We start from the raw sequence: 18,662 nt of genomic DNA on the forward strand, positions 1-18,662 counted from the left end.
TACAGCTAACCAAAATAAACGTTATAATGTATATTAAAATTCCACAAATCAAACAACATTAATAGCTGTTTTAATTATGAACGTACTAATGTATTATTGACTGAGTAAACTTTTCTTCATCCAGTCTGAGATGTCAAGTCAAATACAAATCTTGAAACAATATAAACAATATAAAAATGTATTATAGCCTAAAATAATGTTTTAAATCAGACAAAAGTCTTGTTTGTGTACAAACAAATTTGATTTGGTCCACATGTGAGTATGCTGAGGTAAACAACCAAACAAATCCTTTTTAAAAAGCTATCATTCGACTGCAAAAAGTCCAAAATGACCAATAAAGGAAACCCCAAATCTGACTGGAATCAAATTTCCCTAGAAATCACATTAGGTTACCTCTTCAGTCACAACACCACCATTAATAAACAAGGCGCAATTATTAAAGTTTCATCCCGTCTTGGGTTACGGCATTCGCGCAAGCCTTTGCAAAGTGGCCAAAAGCAAAGAACATAATGCAAACTTACCTGGAAAGAACTCTCCAAATGTGAGTTGGACATGTAAAACAAGCAACAGAAGCGCGAAGTAGTTCCTTTGGTCCATTCTTGCGGTCACTACTTCACATAGTCGCAGTCCGTCCGTGCGCGCGAGAGAGCTGCTGAATGCGCGGACGCTTTCCCGGCATTGGTGATGTAGCGCGCGCGCCCCGAGCCGGCAGTCGACAGCTGTCTGATTGTTGGGCTTCTGTACTGCTCCGACAGGGTGTGTGGGGAGGAGAGTGGGTGCGAATGAACGAGGAGAGGGTGCCAATATCCCCCAGGTCCTTAGACCAGCCCGTTCTGACACGAAATTCTGGTGAAGTGATGGTTTTTACACACTAGCGCGCGCGCGCTGAAGACGCTCCTGTAGTGCACTACGCGATACGATGCGCACTTGCGCCCTGACTAAAAAGTAATTCTACACCCACTGAGCAGTGCGTGAGGGAGGTTCTAGGACACTCCAGTTTCTTTGTTTTCCGTGGTGTTATGTACAGTACTGTGACCCCAAAAAGTATTTGGACATACAAGACGCACTTAAATATGTATGAATGCTGGATTGCATTATAAGATATCAAAGCAATTAGCATATGTTTTAAAAATAGGGAGCGTCTTTATATTTAAAATGTCTTAAATACGTGGTGTTAAATGAGTACACAGTCACTTATGGGGGGAACTGATGTAATGAATTGACTGAAATCACTAGGGATCAGCTGATTAAAAGTATTAGTGCCTCAAAATCTAGTGTGCTAATCACTATAATGGGGTTTTATAGTTAGGGTAAGCTGTTGTAAGATGCCACATGATGACACAAAGCCATACATGGCACAAAATCTCTTTATCTCAGCTCTTAATGTGAATTGCAATACTACTTTTGGCATCTGAATATCAACATTTGGCAGATTTCGTCAGCCATAAACAGCTTTGAGGTTTTAAAAAGTGATCTGTGATATTGTATTATGTTGACTGTAAAAGTTTTGTGTCGGTTACTATTGAAATATGTACAGCATAAATACATTTCAGTATGTGTAATTTATGTTTTGCATGTTTTTTAGTTTAATTTTGTGTTTTTAAAAAATGCATGTACAGTTGAAACCGGAAGTTTACATACACTCTAAAAAAAATGATTTTTTTTTTTTAAATGTCTGATGGTAAATCTTAATGTTTACTATTTTAGGTCCGTTCGGATTACCTAAATGATTTACATTTGCTAAATGGCAGAATAATATGAGAATTTTTTTATTTTTGAGAATTTTTTATTAAGTTCTAGACCAGTAGTCACCAAACCTGGAGTGCTGGTGTCCTGCAGATTTTAAATCCAACCCTAATCAAACACACCTGAACAAGCTAATCAAGGTCTTACTAGGTATACTTGAAACATCCAGGCAGGTGTGTTGAGGCAAGTTGGAGCTAAACCCTGCAGGGACACCGGCCCTCCAGGACCAAGATTGGTGACCCATGTTCTAGACAGTCAAAAGTTTACATATACTTGCTTGGTATTTCTTTAGATTTGCTTTTAAACTGTATAACTTTGGTCAAATGTTTTGGGTATCCTTCCACAAGCTTCTCACAATAGATTGCAGGAAGTTTGTCTCATTCCTCCAGACAGAATTGGTGTGAGTCAGATTTGTTGGCTGTCTTGCTCACACAAGCTTTTTCAACTCTGCCCACAAATTTTCTATAGGATTGAGTTCAGGGCTTTGTGATGGCCACTCAAAAACATTCACTCTGTTGTCCTTAAAGCACATTTTAACTAATTTGGCAGTATGCTTAGGGTCATGGTCTGTTTGGAAGACCATTTTGTGGCCAAGTTTTAATTTCCTGGCTGATGGATTGAGATGTTGCTTCAGTATTTCTACATAATGTTCTTTCTTCATGATGCCATCTATGCTGTGAAGTGGACCAGTCCCTCCTGCAGCAAAACAGCCCCACAACATGATACTGCTGCCCCCATCCTTCACAGTTGGGATGGTGTTCCTTAGGTTGTAAGCTTTCCTCTTTGTCCCCCAAATGTAACACCGATCATTATGGCCAAACAGTTCAATCTTAGTTCCATCAGACCACAGGACATGTTAACAAAAATTATTATTTTCCCAGTGTAATTAATCAAATTGTAATCTGGCTTTTTGTTGATTCTGGCTTGTTGATTTTCCCATGTTGTAACACAAGGAAGCAGTGTGTTTGGGGTTTTCCTTAAATGCTATTCTACAGTTGTGCCTCCAATTAACTTAAATGTTGTCAATTAGCCAATCAGAAACTTCCAAAACCTGTACGCCATCATCTAAGGCATTTTATTGTATGTAAACTTGACTTTCAAGAAAAGTTACTACAATTTCTCCAAAAATCTCTCTCATTTTTCTGCTATTAAGCATAACAGAAACAAATTTGACTTTTTAAATAGTTATTAGCCTTTTTATACAGTGTATGTAAACTTTTGGTTTCAACTGTATATATTTGACCATTGGGGTAAGATGGACCATGCTAAAAAGAATGTTGATGCTAGTATGGTTTGGGACTTTTTGAGCTGTGCATTGATGGATTTGCTCTTCGGTGTTTGGACTTTCAGCTGTGAAAATTAAACCAAACTGAACTGAAATAAACTGAACTTTAACTTTGAAAATTGGACTGACAAAGTTTCAATTTACTATAATCTTCTATGTGAAGCTGCTTTGACACAATCAAAGTTGTAAAAGAGCTATAGAAATAAAGACGAATTGAATTTAATAGTATTATTTTACTTGTTATACTTACTGTAATTAATAGTTTCTTCAGTTTCATTAAAACCTATGGGTTAACTGAGTGAACTATTGCTCTTATGACATATCATCAAATAAAATATGAGCAATGAAATATTCACATGCAAGTGTATATAAATCAGAATAATCAGAATTTTTAAGAGAATCTCTTTAAGTCAAATTCTGCTTTTATTCAATTATTCAACTAAACTGTCAGAATAACATCTTAAATAGAATAGCTGATTTAGTCTTTTACATTAAAGACAGTTAAATAATTATAAATATGAATAAGAATATTATCAAAAGTCATTTGTACATTCTGTAAAAGTTACAAAATGTCAACAACTTTAGAAAATGCTACTTATTAATAATTCATTGACTAATGCATCCTTATCCTGCAAGTTCAAAATGCATACATATAAACCTATCTATATATATTTCAGAATAAAAGTAAATCCACATTGTTTTAGAGCAGGGTATTTTCCGCAATACTATTCTTTTTATGATGCCTAAAAATGTTAGATGTCCAAACAGGTCTATGCTAACTACGTGTTCAAAGAATACCAGTGGTTCATGTAAAATTCCTTTGTATAAGGGTAAGTACTATTTACAGTAGTATCATGAGTGCGAACATGCATCAGTCTGGTTTAGAGTCTATGTGATCATTAAAATTGAACTTTAAAACAGTGGAAGTTTGTTTACTAAGTCATAATTTATTTTACAGCATATGGACGACCATGTACTAGGCATGTAATTGTCAATATGCTGCTGGAAAAACCTGGGTTTGGCCATCCATGTGGACATCATTTTAACACATGCTAACTAAACAGTGCAGACCAGGTAAACCCAACTGAACCCATATGATGTTGGCTCAACGTTGGACTTTGGTCACTTTCCAACTCACCCTAAAATCATCAAATTATTCATGTCATTTCACATCGTTGTATGACGTCAAAATATTATTGCTTATGTCCTTGACATTTGCGACCTAAATCTAACCTATTAATGATGTCTTGTGATGTTGCGTGTCTGCTGTGATAGGACACCTTTAAAGTCCCAGTGAAATTCAAGAAAGGTTTTTAGATGTTACTATCAGTATGTTAGTCTTAAGGATATAAGCTAGTGTGCTCTAAAACAGTAACAATATTCACATTTCGAAGATATAAACATCCAAATCTTACAAAATAGATAATTTTTACATCACCTCATACTTTAGTTTCTGATCAAATCATCTAACCAATCAAATGCTCTCAAATCATCTAACCAATCAAATGCTCTCTAGTATGTGACATGTCAATGTCCCCTTCAGGACGCATCTCATTTGCTTTTCATTTGATGAGCTCAATCTCAAGCACTCACTGGCAGAGTTATTAGCTGTTTTAGAAAAAAAAAGTTGAACTATGTTTCCTATCTTCATGTTTTAGTTTAAATAATGCCACTGATCCAATAGTATCTGGATGCAGCCTTTATGATGCAAGCTGAGACTGCATCACTCAGCGATGCAATATCAGACACAATGCACTTAATGGAGTGAGTGACGTCACTGTGACGGGTAGGGTTAGGTGAGCACATTAAAAAGCATTGGATGCAGCTCAGATTGCACTGCACCGAGTCTGCAGCCAGAGCGCTCTCCACAGATCGAACAATTTTAATTTCAAAGTATGTCACAGGACAGGATACCCACATCAGCACAGTTTTAGCAGCACAAAAATAAACATATTAGGCAAATGGTTTTAATATTTTAGTTCGACTCTGTTTACCTATAGTTTTGTACGCAACCAGACTAAGAGTCTACGGATATGCAGTATAGAGAATAATTGCTTAAGCACTTAAACCACATTCAATCTGCAAATGAATAATGCACAAACTAACAGTGCTTGTCTTTGATTTCACCCAATCACCAATGTGTTATTGTAGGATGTCAAGAGAGTTTGCCGTCCTTGCTTTTTTCTCCTCATGTGTTCGTGTGCAAGCAGGAGAACTCGAGATCTGGCTGAAGAATGCTCATGGGCAACCCGCATGCTTCATTTATAAGACAGAAACCCCCTGAGTGCGCAGATTTCAGTTACAGTGTTTTATGGTTAGGTCTAATTTATGAATTCATTATTTAGTGATGTGGAAATCAATGCCTCATTAACACAGAAAGGTGCCCTTTCATCCTTCATACCAACCCACACATGTCCACGAGCTCTCATTCCACTATCAATCTCCAATAAGCTTATCCCATACTGCATGTTTCAGAAGTGTAAAGACTGAATTTGATATATCTAAATGAGATCAGTTACTGACGAAGCAGGTTAGTGCATAATGCTGCTGTGTCTGTTAACAGTGCCTGTTGAAAGAGATACAGCAAGATATATTTTCTTTTCATATATGACACTGGACCGCAAAACCTGTCTCTTGTTGAAATGGTATTATCAAGTAATTAATATTATTACCTTTTCTTCTGGCTACATGGTGGTTATTTGGCATTTCTGTGTGAAGTTTGCATGTTCTCCCCGTGTTGGTGTGGGTTTTCTCTGGGTGCTCTGGTTTCCCCCATAGTCCAAAGACATGTGCTATAGGTGAATTGAATAAACTAAATTGGCCGTAGTGTACCATGTGAATGAATGTGTAAGGATGTTTTCCAGTACTGGGTTGCAGCTGGAAGGGCATCCGCTGTGTAAAACATATGCTGGATAAATTGGCGGTTTAATATGCTATTGTGACCCCAGATTAATAAAGAAACTAAGCAGAAGAAAAATAATTGAATGAACACTTTCCTAAAATATTAGAATATTAGGTAAAGATCATGCTCCATGAATATTTTTGTAAATTTACTACTGTAAATATATCAAAACTCTATTGATAATCACTTCATTTAGTCCATTTTAAAGGCAATTTTCTCAGTATTTTGATTCTTTTTGAACCCTCAGATTCTAGATTTTCAATTTGTTGCCAAATATTGTCTAACTTTACCAAAGTATACACCAATGGAAGGCTTATTTATTCAGAATTCTTGTGATACAGAAATCTCAATTTCAGAAAATTGTCACTTCTTACTGGTTTTGTGGTCACAACGTGTAATAAACAAAATATGAAAGAAATATTTAAAAAAGAAAGCTTGGTTAAGTCCATCATTTTGGTTCAGTTGCAGAAATGAACATGCAGTCAGTTTGAGGAAGAAGAATAAATTATTGAAGAGTATGTCATACGTCACCATATTATCAAAATAGTTATGTAAAAATAACACTAATGATATTTTAAAAACATGTAAGAATTAATCATCTAAAATAATCAGTGAAATGTATTTTTTATATATTCTTTATGGTCCGTTGGTTAAATTTAAGATACATTCCATCTACATGCCAACTAAATCTAATTAGATTATAAGTAGACTGTTAGGTTAGGTTGCGGTTATGGTTAATGTTAGTGTAAGTTGACATGTACTTGCAAAATTTCTTATAGTCAGTTAAATGTCCGTTAAAGGAGCAGTGTCAACAGATATTAAGCAGACAGTTTACTTATACTCAAATGGACCATCAAAATAAAGTGTTACCGTTTATTGTCCTAATTAACTATGAAAAAAATTAATTAAACGTTGTGTTCAACAAAAACAGCAACAACTACCCTCAAAAAATGATGTTTGCTGCTTGTTCAAACTATTTATTTAAAATGAGTTGAAACAACACAATTCTTAAGTTTTTTGGGGACAACTTAATTGTTTTAAGTTCACTGAAATTTGTAAAAACGAATAAATTAACTTAACTTGTGTTGTGACAGAATAAAGGAATTGTGTGGAACCCAGCAGTGTACATAAAATGTAGATGTTGTTTAAACAATATAGTACCATATATATATTTTAAAAAATGATTTTTTTAGATTTTATACTCTACACTGTAAAAAAAATCCTGGTTACCTTACATATTTACACTGAATCAATAACCTTGCGAGTCCATTGAACTTATATTACTTTAAACTGACTTAAAACAGCCTGCGTAACTTATAAAATTAAGAAGGAAAAAAAATTATTAACTTAGTTTAATAACTTACAATGAACTAAAAACACAGGTTGTCATGACTAATTGATCATATATTTTTTGCAGTGTACTTTAAAACAATACATTTAAAGTTTTAATGAATTTCAGATATCGGCATACACAAGTGTTTGGACACATTTATTGCTGATTTATGTGAAACTTTATTTTTAATAATTAAATGCACTCTTTTGTCCAGAAATCATCTAAAGCACTGTAATAAACATATTTAACGCCAAAGCAATCACGCATCATTGCTTCAGCATTTTTAAAATTAACTTTAAGTCATAATTCACACTATTAACTTGCTTATTACACACATATTGTTGCAATATTAACTGTTTTTCAGTAGTTATTAAGTATGATTTTATTCCACATCTCTAATCCTACCCAATACCTCAACCCAACTTCCACCTTAATTACTATTAATAAGCAGCTAATTTGTTGTTTATTAAGGGTTTGTTAATGAGTTGAATTGTGACACTAAAGTGACCAAATAATATTTATTCATTTCTTTTTGGCTGAGTCACTTTATTAATCTGGGATCGCCACAGTGGAATGAACCACATGTCTTTAGACTGTTGGGGTAACAGAGCACCTGGAGGAAACCCACACAAACACAGGGAGAACATGCAAACTGCCAAACTGACATAGCCAGTGCTTGAACCAGCGACCTTCTTGCTGCGAGGCGATTGTGCTACCCACTGCACCACCGTGCTGCCCAACCACATATTATTTTTAAACACAAACATTCCTATATTTTGACCATTCATAAAAGACTCTGTATGAATAACCCATGCGTGCTAGATAGATCTCGACCCCAGAGTAACCCTAGCTGGAGTTTAATCACTGTTTGTCAGAGTCATTAGAGATCTCAAATGTATTTCTTTCTAACTTGAGATCAGTGTGACTCCCTGTGGCCCGCAGTCACTCACTGTTCATCTCATTGCTCTGCAAGACACGTTAACTTATTTCCATGCTAACTAGAATGGCTTCAGATCAGTGTTACAATAAGAGAACTGAGAGTCAACTGTGTGCGTTTTGTCCTCATCCTCTGAATGTACACTGACACAGCATGGTGTAACATTTCATCTGTTGTTTTTCAAAAATCATATATTTGTTGGCTTGTGGTGCAAATTGATTAGGTATAACTTCAATTAAACCTATGTATTTCTGTTAAGATTCATGTCTATTTATAAATATTACTGTATGTCTACTCGCCCTTACTTCTGTAAATAGTTTTTGTATGAATGAAAGATAATGTAAAGGGATAAATTGCTCTGTTATTATCATAAGAAATTTTGTAATTGTATTTCGTTTTTTTTCATTGATTTTTTTGGGTGGCACAGTGGGTAGCATGTTCGCCTCACAACAAGAACATCACTGGTTCGAGCCTTGGCTGGGTCAGTTGGCTTTTCTGTGTGGAGTTTGCATGTTCTCCCCATGTTCACGTGGGTTCCGGTTTCCCCCACAGTCCAAAGACATGCAGTACAGGTGAATTGGGTTGGCTAAATTGTCTGTAGTGTATGAGTGTGTATGGATGTTTCCCAGAGAAGGGTTGCAGCTGGAAGGGCATCCTCTGCGTAAAACATGTGCTGGATAAGTTGGCAGTTCATTTCGCTGTGGCGACCCCAGATTAATAAAGGGACTAAGCCGACAAGAAAATGAATGAATGAATGATTTTATTAAGATGGATTGTTGGTGATTGGATGGATGTATAGGCCTGATTGGGTAGCTTTATTGGACAGAGTAAAATTAAGACCTGTTTAAAATTATTTAAGACTTACAACACATTTCAGTAAATTTAAGACTTTTTTAGATCCGGCGGGACACCCTGAAATTATGGGAAATGTTTGAAAAAGAAAAAAAGGGGGACTAATAATTTTGACTTCAACTGTATATATATATATATATATATATATATATATATATATATATATATTTATATATATATACATAAGCATATATGCACAGTTAAAGTCAGAATTATTAGCCCCCTTGTTTATTTTTCCCCAATTCCTGTTTAACAGAGAGATGATTTTTTTCAACCCATTTCTAAGCATAATAGTTTTAATAACTCATTTCTAATAACTGATCTTTTTCATCTGTGCCATGATGAGAGTACATAATATTTGACTAGATATTTTTCAAAACACTTCTATACAGCTTAAAGTGACATTTAACGGCTTAACTGGGTTAATTAGGCTAACTGGGCAGGTAATTAGACAAGTTATTGTATAACGATGATTGTTCTGTATACTATTGGAAAAATAAAGCTTAAAGGGGCTAATATTTTGTACTTTAAAATTGTTTTTAAAAATGTAAAACTGCTTTCATTCTAGGCGAAATAAAACAAATACAACTTTTTTCAGAAGAAAAAATATCAGACATACAGTACTGTGAAAATTTCCTTGCTCCGTTAAACATCCTTTGGGAAATATATATATATATATATATATATATATATATATATATATATATATATATATATATATATATATATATATATATATATATATTATATATATATATATATATATATATATATATATATATATTTTTTTTTTTTTTTTTTTTTTTTTTTTAAAGAAAATTCAAAGGGGGCTAATAATTCTGACTTCAACTGTATATATATATATATATATATATATATATATATATATATATATATATATATATATATATATATATATATATATATATATATATATATTAATTTCTAAAATTATAAATATTAAAGTTAATATAAATATTGTTCAGTTTTGGGCTCGTGTAGTCACAATATATCATTAAAAAGTACAAAAACAAAACAGTATACCATTAAAAAACTGAAAATTGTAATGATGTGAATATTGTACCCTCGCTATACAGTATATAGATATATATAAAGCTTAAAGTCAAAAGCAGAAGTAATGTCAAGCAGCAGCACAGTTAATAAACACAGGAGGAGGCTGTGGACTGAAAAGCTCCATGCTGTAGGTGCAAATCATTCCGTTTCCTGCAGAAGTGGGAAGTCGTTTCCCCCACACATCTGCCAATAGTTACAGCCACCAGGAGGCCTTGCTACAGCATAAATGTGTGTAATATGTATTCTGCGCCTCCAGGTCTCAACCATTTACCAAAAGCTCATCCCAATCATTGGAAAGGTCATAAAAAACTGTTACAGGCTTGATTGTCCACCATCAAATGCATGCAACGTGTCAGCCATTCAACATCTCTCAGTTAGTCAATAGATTTAATTGGGTGGCTCAAAGCCTGCTGGGTCGAGTTGGACGATTTAAGAGCCATTCCAAAGAACAAAAAAAAAAGAAGTGAGCTAATGATATTTCTTTGGGCGGTATTGGAAAGCAGTGAAAAATGTAAGGTAGGGAATTAGCTACTGTATTTTTATGAGTTCAAAAAACAGAGCTTTCTAATCACCGGAGAGATGGACTGGTTATTAAGGATTCGATGCGTCTCTGGCAACTAGAGGGCAAGAAAGATTTTTGTGTGGTGCTAAATTCATGCATTATGTATAAATATTAGTTCTCAGCTTATTGATTCAACTGTATGTCTGGAATCTTCAACAACCTCCGTATGCAAATGATAAAGTTGGAGATAATAGCACAAAAGTTTCTTCAAGAGAATAATGTGATTTTTTAACGGCCAAGTTACCGTATTAAGACAGCATTTGGACATTTTGTTGACTTTTTTAGGATCAAAAATGATGCTTTACTTCTTTTCAATTGCATTTTAGATGTCTTTTTTCTCTATTCACAGAATCAGACTTCAAAATTTCAACAAAAACAAACAACAAACAACAGCAAATAATCAATAAAAAAAAACAGTTCCAGAGAACAGGTAAAACAAAAACAAAAAGAGCAAAAATAAAATAAACACGTAAATAACAGAGTGGAAAAGTAGTAAGATCTTAAAACATGGTAAAAATCAGGCCAGGAGTTTTCTTTTTCTTTGCTTTTGAAAACACTATTGGTTGGGTTTAGGGAGGTGGGTGAGTGCTGGTCAGTCTGTGCTTTTAAAAACACTATTGGTTGGGTTTAGGGAGGTGGGTGAGCGCTGGTCAGTCTGTGCTTTTATAAACACTATTGGTTGGGTTTAGGGAAGAGGGTGGGTGCTGGTCAGTCTGTGCTTTTGAAAACACTATTGGTTGGGTTTAGGGAGGTGGGTGAGTGCTGGTCAGTCTGTGCTTTTATAAACACTATTGGTTGGGTTTAGGGAGGTGGGTGAGTGCTGGACAGTCTGTGCTTTTAAAAACACTATTGGTTGGGTTTAGGGAAGGGGTTTCGGTCAGTCAGTCAGTCTGGTGGATTTATGTGAGAACAGCAGGCACAAATGGCACTCTAATACAAATCGGCCTCTGGTGGGTTCTCGAAAACAAAAACTGCAAAAAATAAAAATAAAAAAAAATTGCACCTCCTGAGATGTATTTCGCACTCCCAATAAATATAGGAGTACACATCAATAATGAGCCTTGGTTGGTTCATTCGATTGCAAATTTTGATTCATCTGAATTGTTTTAGAGTGTGCAGGGCTCACCATAAATGAGTACACATTTTGAAAATGAATATTATCATCTATTTCTCAGTAAATACAGGCCATGTATTTTTGTGCATTTGAACAAAACAGATCTATTTACTTCTCTTCATTATTTTACATTTTTATCTAACATTTTCCCTAACAAATTTGGGTATAAACATTATTGCACCATTATTGTAAGTTATTTTGTTGGATTAGCTCCAGATTCGGCTTTAGTATTGACTAATCCAAATATAATATTGTTTAACGTCCTATATCAAATATTAATTTCAATGACAGATTTGTGAGGGGGTGTGCTTATATATGCTGAGCACTAAAAATATTTCATTATTTATTAAAAGGTGTTGTAGAATTTTCATCAAATCCAAAAAATTACATGGTAAATAAAATATAAATAATACTGATACATATAACTATACATAACAAGCCATAAAAACCACACGCTGATACAAATCACATAAGAAGAAATTATCAAGGAAACGAAATTATACAATAAATAAGTATTCAAACAACAAGGTAAAATATCACATATATGGACAAAAACATTCATACATAAGACTAAAAAGTGATGATAATAATAATAATATCAATAATAATAATAATAATAATAATAATATTAATAGCGCACATACATGGAGCTTTTGTCCTGGAATTTAGCTTTTGATATTGTCAAACCCTTTGTTTCTTCCGTTTAATGTACAGCTTTTCTATTTATATGGTCTTTCAGCCTGATCTCACGAGAAAACGTAAGTATTTTACGTTTTGCCAGTTTGGTGGCTAATTCATACGAATTTGTACGAGTTCAGTCGTACGAAATGGTACGATTTTAAAAAGGAGGCGTGGCACCTGACCCCACCCCTAACCCCAACCGTTATTGGGGGATAAGCAAATCGTACTAAATTGTACGAATTAGATCGTACGAATTCATACGAATTAGCCACTAAATGAAAAAGTTACGAATTGCTGTGAGATTGTGTTGGTCTTTACTGTATGTACTCATGATGTAATATTTTATTTATTTGTACTTACCTAACTTCTACTCTGTATTTGGCTTTACATCATTCTTTCTTTCTTTCTTTCTTTTTTTTTATAACATAACAAGCTTTTAACTTCTGTCAAGTCTACCTGGGTGGGCGGTGGGGATTTGGGGTTGTTTTATGATATGGTCATATGCTGTGTGCTCTCTACATTAAACAAAAACTGAAATAATAAAAACAATTATTCAAAAAAATTATAATAATAAACTTTCCCAGTGATAAAACATATGCTGAATAAGTTGGCGGTTCATTCCGCTGTGGCGACCCCAGGTTAATAAAAGGACTGAGCAGAAAAGAACATAAATGAATGACTGAATAATAATAAACAATAGATAAAACTAAATAATGAATAAATTTTACATTTAAAAAATCATTTTTCTAGACAATGAAAATCTCAAACTGTCTAAGGAGGTTGAGATAGCTCTCGAATTTCATCTAAAATATCTTAACTTGCATTCATGAGATGAATGAAGCTCTACTGGAATTAGAACAACATAAGCAATTAATAGCACAATTTTCAATTTTGGGTGAACTAACCCTCTAAATAAGCCCATGATGATTATAGTTTAAGAAACGTCCATTATTCAGATAATACATAGATATAAAGCTGAGTTTTCTACATACAGAAACCTTTGTAAGAGGCTAAATTATCATATGCATTTGTTTATATGACAAAACATGTCTTTTTGACTCAAAAAGGTCCATACTGACTCCAATGGCAGATAAGATCAGGGCCTGGTGTGTGGACTTTGTGGGTTTTACAATGTGGTCACATGTTGATTGGTCAGTTTGAATGTCTCAGCATTTGGGCTTTAGTCACATGGTCAAGAAAGATACAAAATAGGTGGTAAACTGTGCTCTGCCTTGTCTTTTTCCTGGTCTGCTTCTCTCCTGCTCTGCTCCTCTCCTCTTCTGGAGTCTATCTTCTCATACTCTATTGCAATCAGGCTAACCTCTGGGCCTGCTTTCTTTGTCACTCTCCCTCCCCCTGTTTTTCTCCCTCTACTTCTGGTAACTTTAATTTTACATTTAAGCTGGGTACAATTTATATCATTTGTTTTATTATTTCATATTTGATCATTTTATACAGTTATTTTGTAATTAACTCAGTTGTAACCATAGCAAGTTATTGTCATTAAATCATCTCATTTTCAAATATTTGTGAATTACTTTTGATTTAACATCAACATTTAATTGTTCCATATTGCAATACAATACAATCACATAATATCAACACTCTCCCACATTCATAGCTATTAATACTGCCCTTATTTCTGTTTTTGGTATGAGATTGCAGAAGAATGGTTTAACTAGAAATGTACAGTTTTTTATCATCATGCTGATTACTTTTTAGTCATTCAGCAGGACTACAGGTTGAACCGCTGTGGTTAAAACCCATTCCTACACCTTCACCAGTGAGAGTTGATTGGATATACTGAATAGTTTTTATGCCATTGTCATGTTTATTTTTACAGCAATTGGATATGTTATTTTGGTTCATATTTTAATAACCCAAAAGCTGTTGTTTACTGAAGCTCCTCAGGTAATGTTAATTTACACTCTCATTACAAATAGGCCCCACAACCTTCAAAACTCCTCCACAACTTCATTTTAATTCTTGCCGCATGCCGTGTCTGAACTCTTTCTCTCCTTCATTAAATACAGCAGACAGCGCAACAGGAAACTGTGGTCAGCCAGATCGGACACTCCAGCACCCAGGAAGTTATTGGAGAACAGTGTTGGATTGGATTGGATGTCATGCAATGAAACTAACAAGTCACTCCTAAAGATCTCAATCATGTTTTATCATAATCACGAGACCAAAGATTTTCTATTCATTGCACCCTTGACAAAAAAAAAGATGGTTCAGCCCACAAATTAAGATTCTGTCATTGTTTAGTCTAATTATTTATTGTAATGTCAGTCCAAACCAAACTCATACTGATTTTGAAAGACATGAGGGTGACTAATGCCGAGTTCAGACTGCATGATTTTCAAAGTAGTCGTGTCACAGATGTTTTCACACTGCGTGACTATCTGGGCTAGCATTTCATCGCTGCTTTGTTTACACTGCAAGATAAATCGGGGACAGGGGCTTTCAGACTGCATGACTTTACTATAGGAAGAATCGCCGACAACTTCGTCCAAACTATGTCTCATAACTAAATAATGAGAAAGAAGCCTTTAATGGGGTAGAACATGTACATGTTTGCTCACCTGGGTTTAAAGGGAATTAGCCATTTCTCCTCAACATTGATAATAAACTAATTTTTTTCTGTATGAACCGTCAAACAGACATGGTTGCTCCTGAGTCCTGTCAAACCTCCACTAGTTTTTCCTCCATTTCGTGAGTCCAAATAAACCGAAAAAGATCGCTTTTAACTTCTCCCTCAGCCTCCCGCTGGCCTGCAGCAGCTATACACACACACACACAAGTGAAAGCTGCTCTCTCATTGGCTGTAGGCGATCGCTGATGTTATTTTCAGTCAAAACTCAATTCACACGGCATGATTTGAATCGCCGACAGCTCCAGATATTTAGCATGCCAAATATCTCGCAGGCATCGGCGACTCATCGGTGATTCTCTCAGATCGCGTCTTTGAAAGTTCATACTGTGTGATTGTCACTCACGTGCACGAGCAGCGATTTGCCTGTGATTTCAGGCATTTGTCGGCGATTTCTCAAAACCTGTCGGCGAGCCAAATTCGGGGCTAAAATCACGCAGTCTGAACTAGGCATAAATGAGCATGCTTTTGGGTGAACTATCCATTTAACACAATCAAGGACCACTTATTATGGTAATATCCTGGAGGCTGAGGGCGTAAAAGATTTCAAGGGTTTTTAAGGGCTGCTATCATGACTGACCTACTACTTTTTTTTTACTATACTATAGTATTTGTTTATGTAGGCATGTGCTGTAGACACAATTATGAAACAATTGTTCAACATGTCACCGTTTCCTAAATCCATAGTTCCAATAAACAGCACTGTAAACTGGTGTAGCTCTCAAAAGCGTAGTTTCTTAATATAACATATGGATTTAATTAGATTATGCATATAAAGAAAACAAACAAGCTAATATGCATTCCTTACATATTTAATCTAACGTCTTCTAGCTTGCTAAGAGAATTAAAGCATCATTTTTGAAGACTGATAAAAGGGAAACCGCATAATAAGATAATATATAACAAAGTACAAAAACAACTAAGCCATTCTCGGATACCATGCAGGTTAATAATCAAACCTTATTTTAAACTTACACTTTTAATTAGCAGAATTTATCACTTCACCACCTACTGCTGAATCAAAATTATTAGCCCTGAATTGTTGCTGAACTGCCCTGAAGTGCTGTTTAATGTAGTGAAGATTTTTTCAACATTCCTAATAGTTTTAATAACTAATTTCTAATAACTTATTTTTGTCTTTTAATAATTTCTTTTGTCTTTGCTCTGATGACAGTACATAATTCTAGTGGAAACCGTCTAGTATTCAGCTTAAAGTGCCATTTTAGGATTTAAATATATTAATTATTCAGGCAAGTTAGGATAATAATGCAAATAATTGTATACCAGCGTTTTATCCTGTAGCCAATTGAAAATAGGGGAGAGCGGGGTACAAAGTCACACTTTTTGGTTTTGGTCAAATAATAAACAAAGTATTGGGGTTTGACAAACCATTTGTTTTTATCAACAAAACACAAGCCTCTCCTACAGATGAGCACTGAAAGTATGATCGCCGGACCTATGGTTACTGTGCAGTACTGCCAGGAGTAGAAATGTTACTATGTACTCCACCTGCGGGGTAAGTTGTAACAGACAGGGGCTTAGATGTAACACATGCTTTAAAAGACAGATTACACACAGTTAATTCAATTTAGTTTACTTCAAACAGTAGCTTTATTTCCTCAGTGCTCAATTTATTCTACATAGCACAGTATGTTTATTTATTTATTGGATAAACACATTTGGATTTGTTTGGATTACTATCCATTATTATACAATGCATTTATTTGTAGTATTAGCAATAAAATATTTTTGTCTATTAAAAAAAAATCTATAAAAAAACATTTTTTATTAAAAAAGTTCTCAACATTACACTCAAAATTAAAAAATATTGTGATAGTTTAATTGGTTAAATTGGTGTTCAACAACAGTGCGGCTTAATTGGAACACCCTTTTACAACTTACCCCGCTGTGTCGTGTTTTCTTCAAAACTCGGCTGGCAGTCACTCTGTTTTTTACATCTTTCAAAATGGTTTCATCTTCAAACCTAGAAGACGGTAATCACAACAATATAAGATTTCACATTCATACTTTAACAGATTTTTTTTTTTAAATAAAAAAATTTTGACTATAATATAAAAATACTTTTATGATCCAAAAATGATTTCTCCTGTGTTTCTTTCGCAGAACTTTTTCAATAATTGACACTTTGGTGAAAACCACTGAAGCATACCATGGTTAACCCTTAGCAAAAACCTTAAAACATTGTTTTACATTTAACCCAGCGTTACTTTGTGCCCCACGCTCCCCTATATTTGTTATAATATTTTGCTCATAATACTGACCTTGAAATTTGCTTGAAAAAATTCATTTTATTCCAGCCAAACTAAATGAAAAATACTTTTTCCAGAAGAAAAAAAAAATATTATAGGAAACACTGTGAAACTGGCTTTGCTCTATTAAGCATCACTTAGGAAATATTTGGAAAAAGAATAAAAATTTCACCAATTATTTTGTCCTTAAAGGTTCAGGACACCCTGGAGAACCTTTTTTTTATATTAACAGATTTGTGTGTGTTGAGCATCAGTTAAGACAATGTTAGCACCTGTCAGCTTTAATTGTGGGGAAAACTGGATAATGTTGAGCTTTTGTCAGCTAATTTCAGCTTCCGGTTTTAAAATGATTTTTGGGGCGGGATTAAAATCGGCGACGTAGCACAGAACTGCAAGTGCAATGATGACGCGTCGGTTTCTCAATATTATTCATAGCGGAGTTTTCTTATCCTATGAGAAGAGCCTGCTGCTTAATTATTCATGAGACCTGCCAGACCTGCCGGAGTCAAGCCCGAGCTGTGAGACACGTCAAGGACCCACGGCACGGGCACACAGTATTTAGCCGTTCATGAAGGCTCATATGCATTTGCTTCTATGATCCACGCGGTTTGTTGCATGTTTTCCCCCCGCGATCTTGTCAGGGCCGATCATACAGCAAAGCTGTGTGTGTGCTGCTAGCATTTTTGTCGGGAGAGCAGCACGAGAATTAGAGAATGGTGGACGCTGTCTTTTATCAGGAGTTCGTTCACATTCAGACACATCACTGTGCTGCTGTGTTTGCCTAAATCCTCCAGATTACCAGCAGGGCTAATGGTTAAAATAGACAGGTCAGGAGACCTGCTGCACTGAGTCTGCTGGATACGGGGATTGAGGGAGAAGTCCTCATTTATAGGGTTTACATGAACACTTATCTTTATAATTATATAAATTGTGGTTATGTGTATATGAAATTACGAATAACAAATGTAGCAGGGCATTAAATCACTATTTATTTCTTTGCATTTTAACTTGTAAACTTTTAAATAAATTGTGAACTATAAACTCATGCGTCTCCTCACGGTTTGTCTCATTTTGTGAGCTAGCATCGTTCGCTCACGTTCTCCCCTGCTGGCCACGCCCACTCCTGCCCTATGCTCGCGGAGCTCCACGCCCATTAATCATGCATCTTTTGAAAAAATTCTGAAGTAGACTTTAACCGAAAGTGGGGGGTGTCATGGCCATTTAACTGTTTGTGAGATCTCGAATGATACTTC

At 34.9% G+C, this 18,662-nt stretch overlaps 1 protein-coding gene across 39 annotated transcripts in view; it reads right to left on the minus strand.

Moving 5' to 3' along the window:
* Positions 1 to 18,662, minus strand: part of ptprt (protein tyrosine phosphatase receptor type T) — a 518,156-nt gene that overhangs the window by 464,722 nt on the left and 34,772 nt on the right. For 30 of the 39 annotated variants that reach the window (XR_015494170.1, XM_087258047.1, XM_087258046.1 and 27 more), the window contains exon 1: positions 522 to 856. The exons of 6 other annotated variants lie outside the window; for them this stretch is intronic. Coding sequence is in view for 29 of the 33 variants with exons in the window: in XM_087258047.1 (XP_087114173.1) it covers positions 522 to 597 (76 nt within the window). In the remaining 4 variants the exon portion in view is untranslated. Of the gene's footprint in view, positions 1 to 521; positions 857 to 17,041; positions 17,124 to 18,662 lie in introns of those variants that run through there. 3 more of the 39 variants (XM_087258057.1, XM_087258050.1, XM_087258052.1) reach the window with 1 other exon arrangement.

The sequence above is a fragment of the Danio rerio genome, chromosome 6 (genome assembly GCF_052040795.2).
Source record: "Danio rerio strain M-AB ecotype USA chromosome 6, GRCz13ab, whole genome shotgun sequence".
Classification (NCBI taxonomy): Eukaryota; Metazoa; Chordata; class Actinopteri; order Cypriniformes; family Danionidae; genus Danio; species Danio rerio.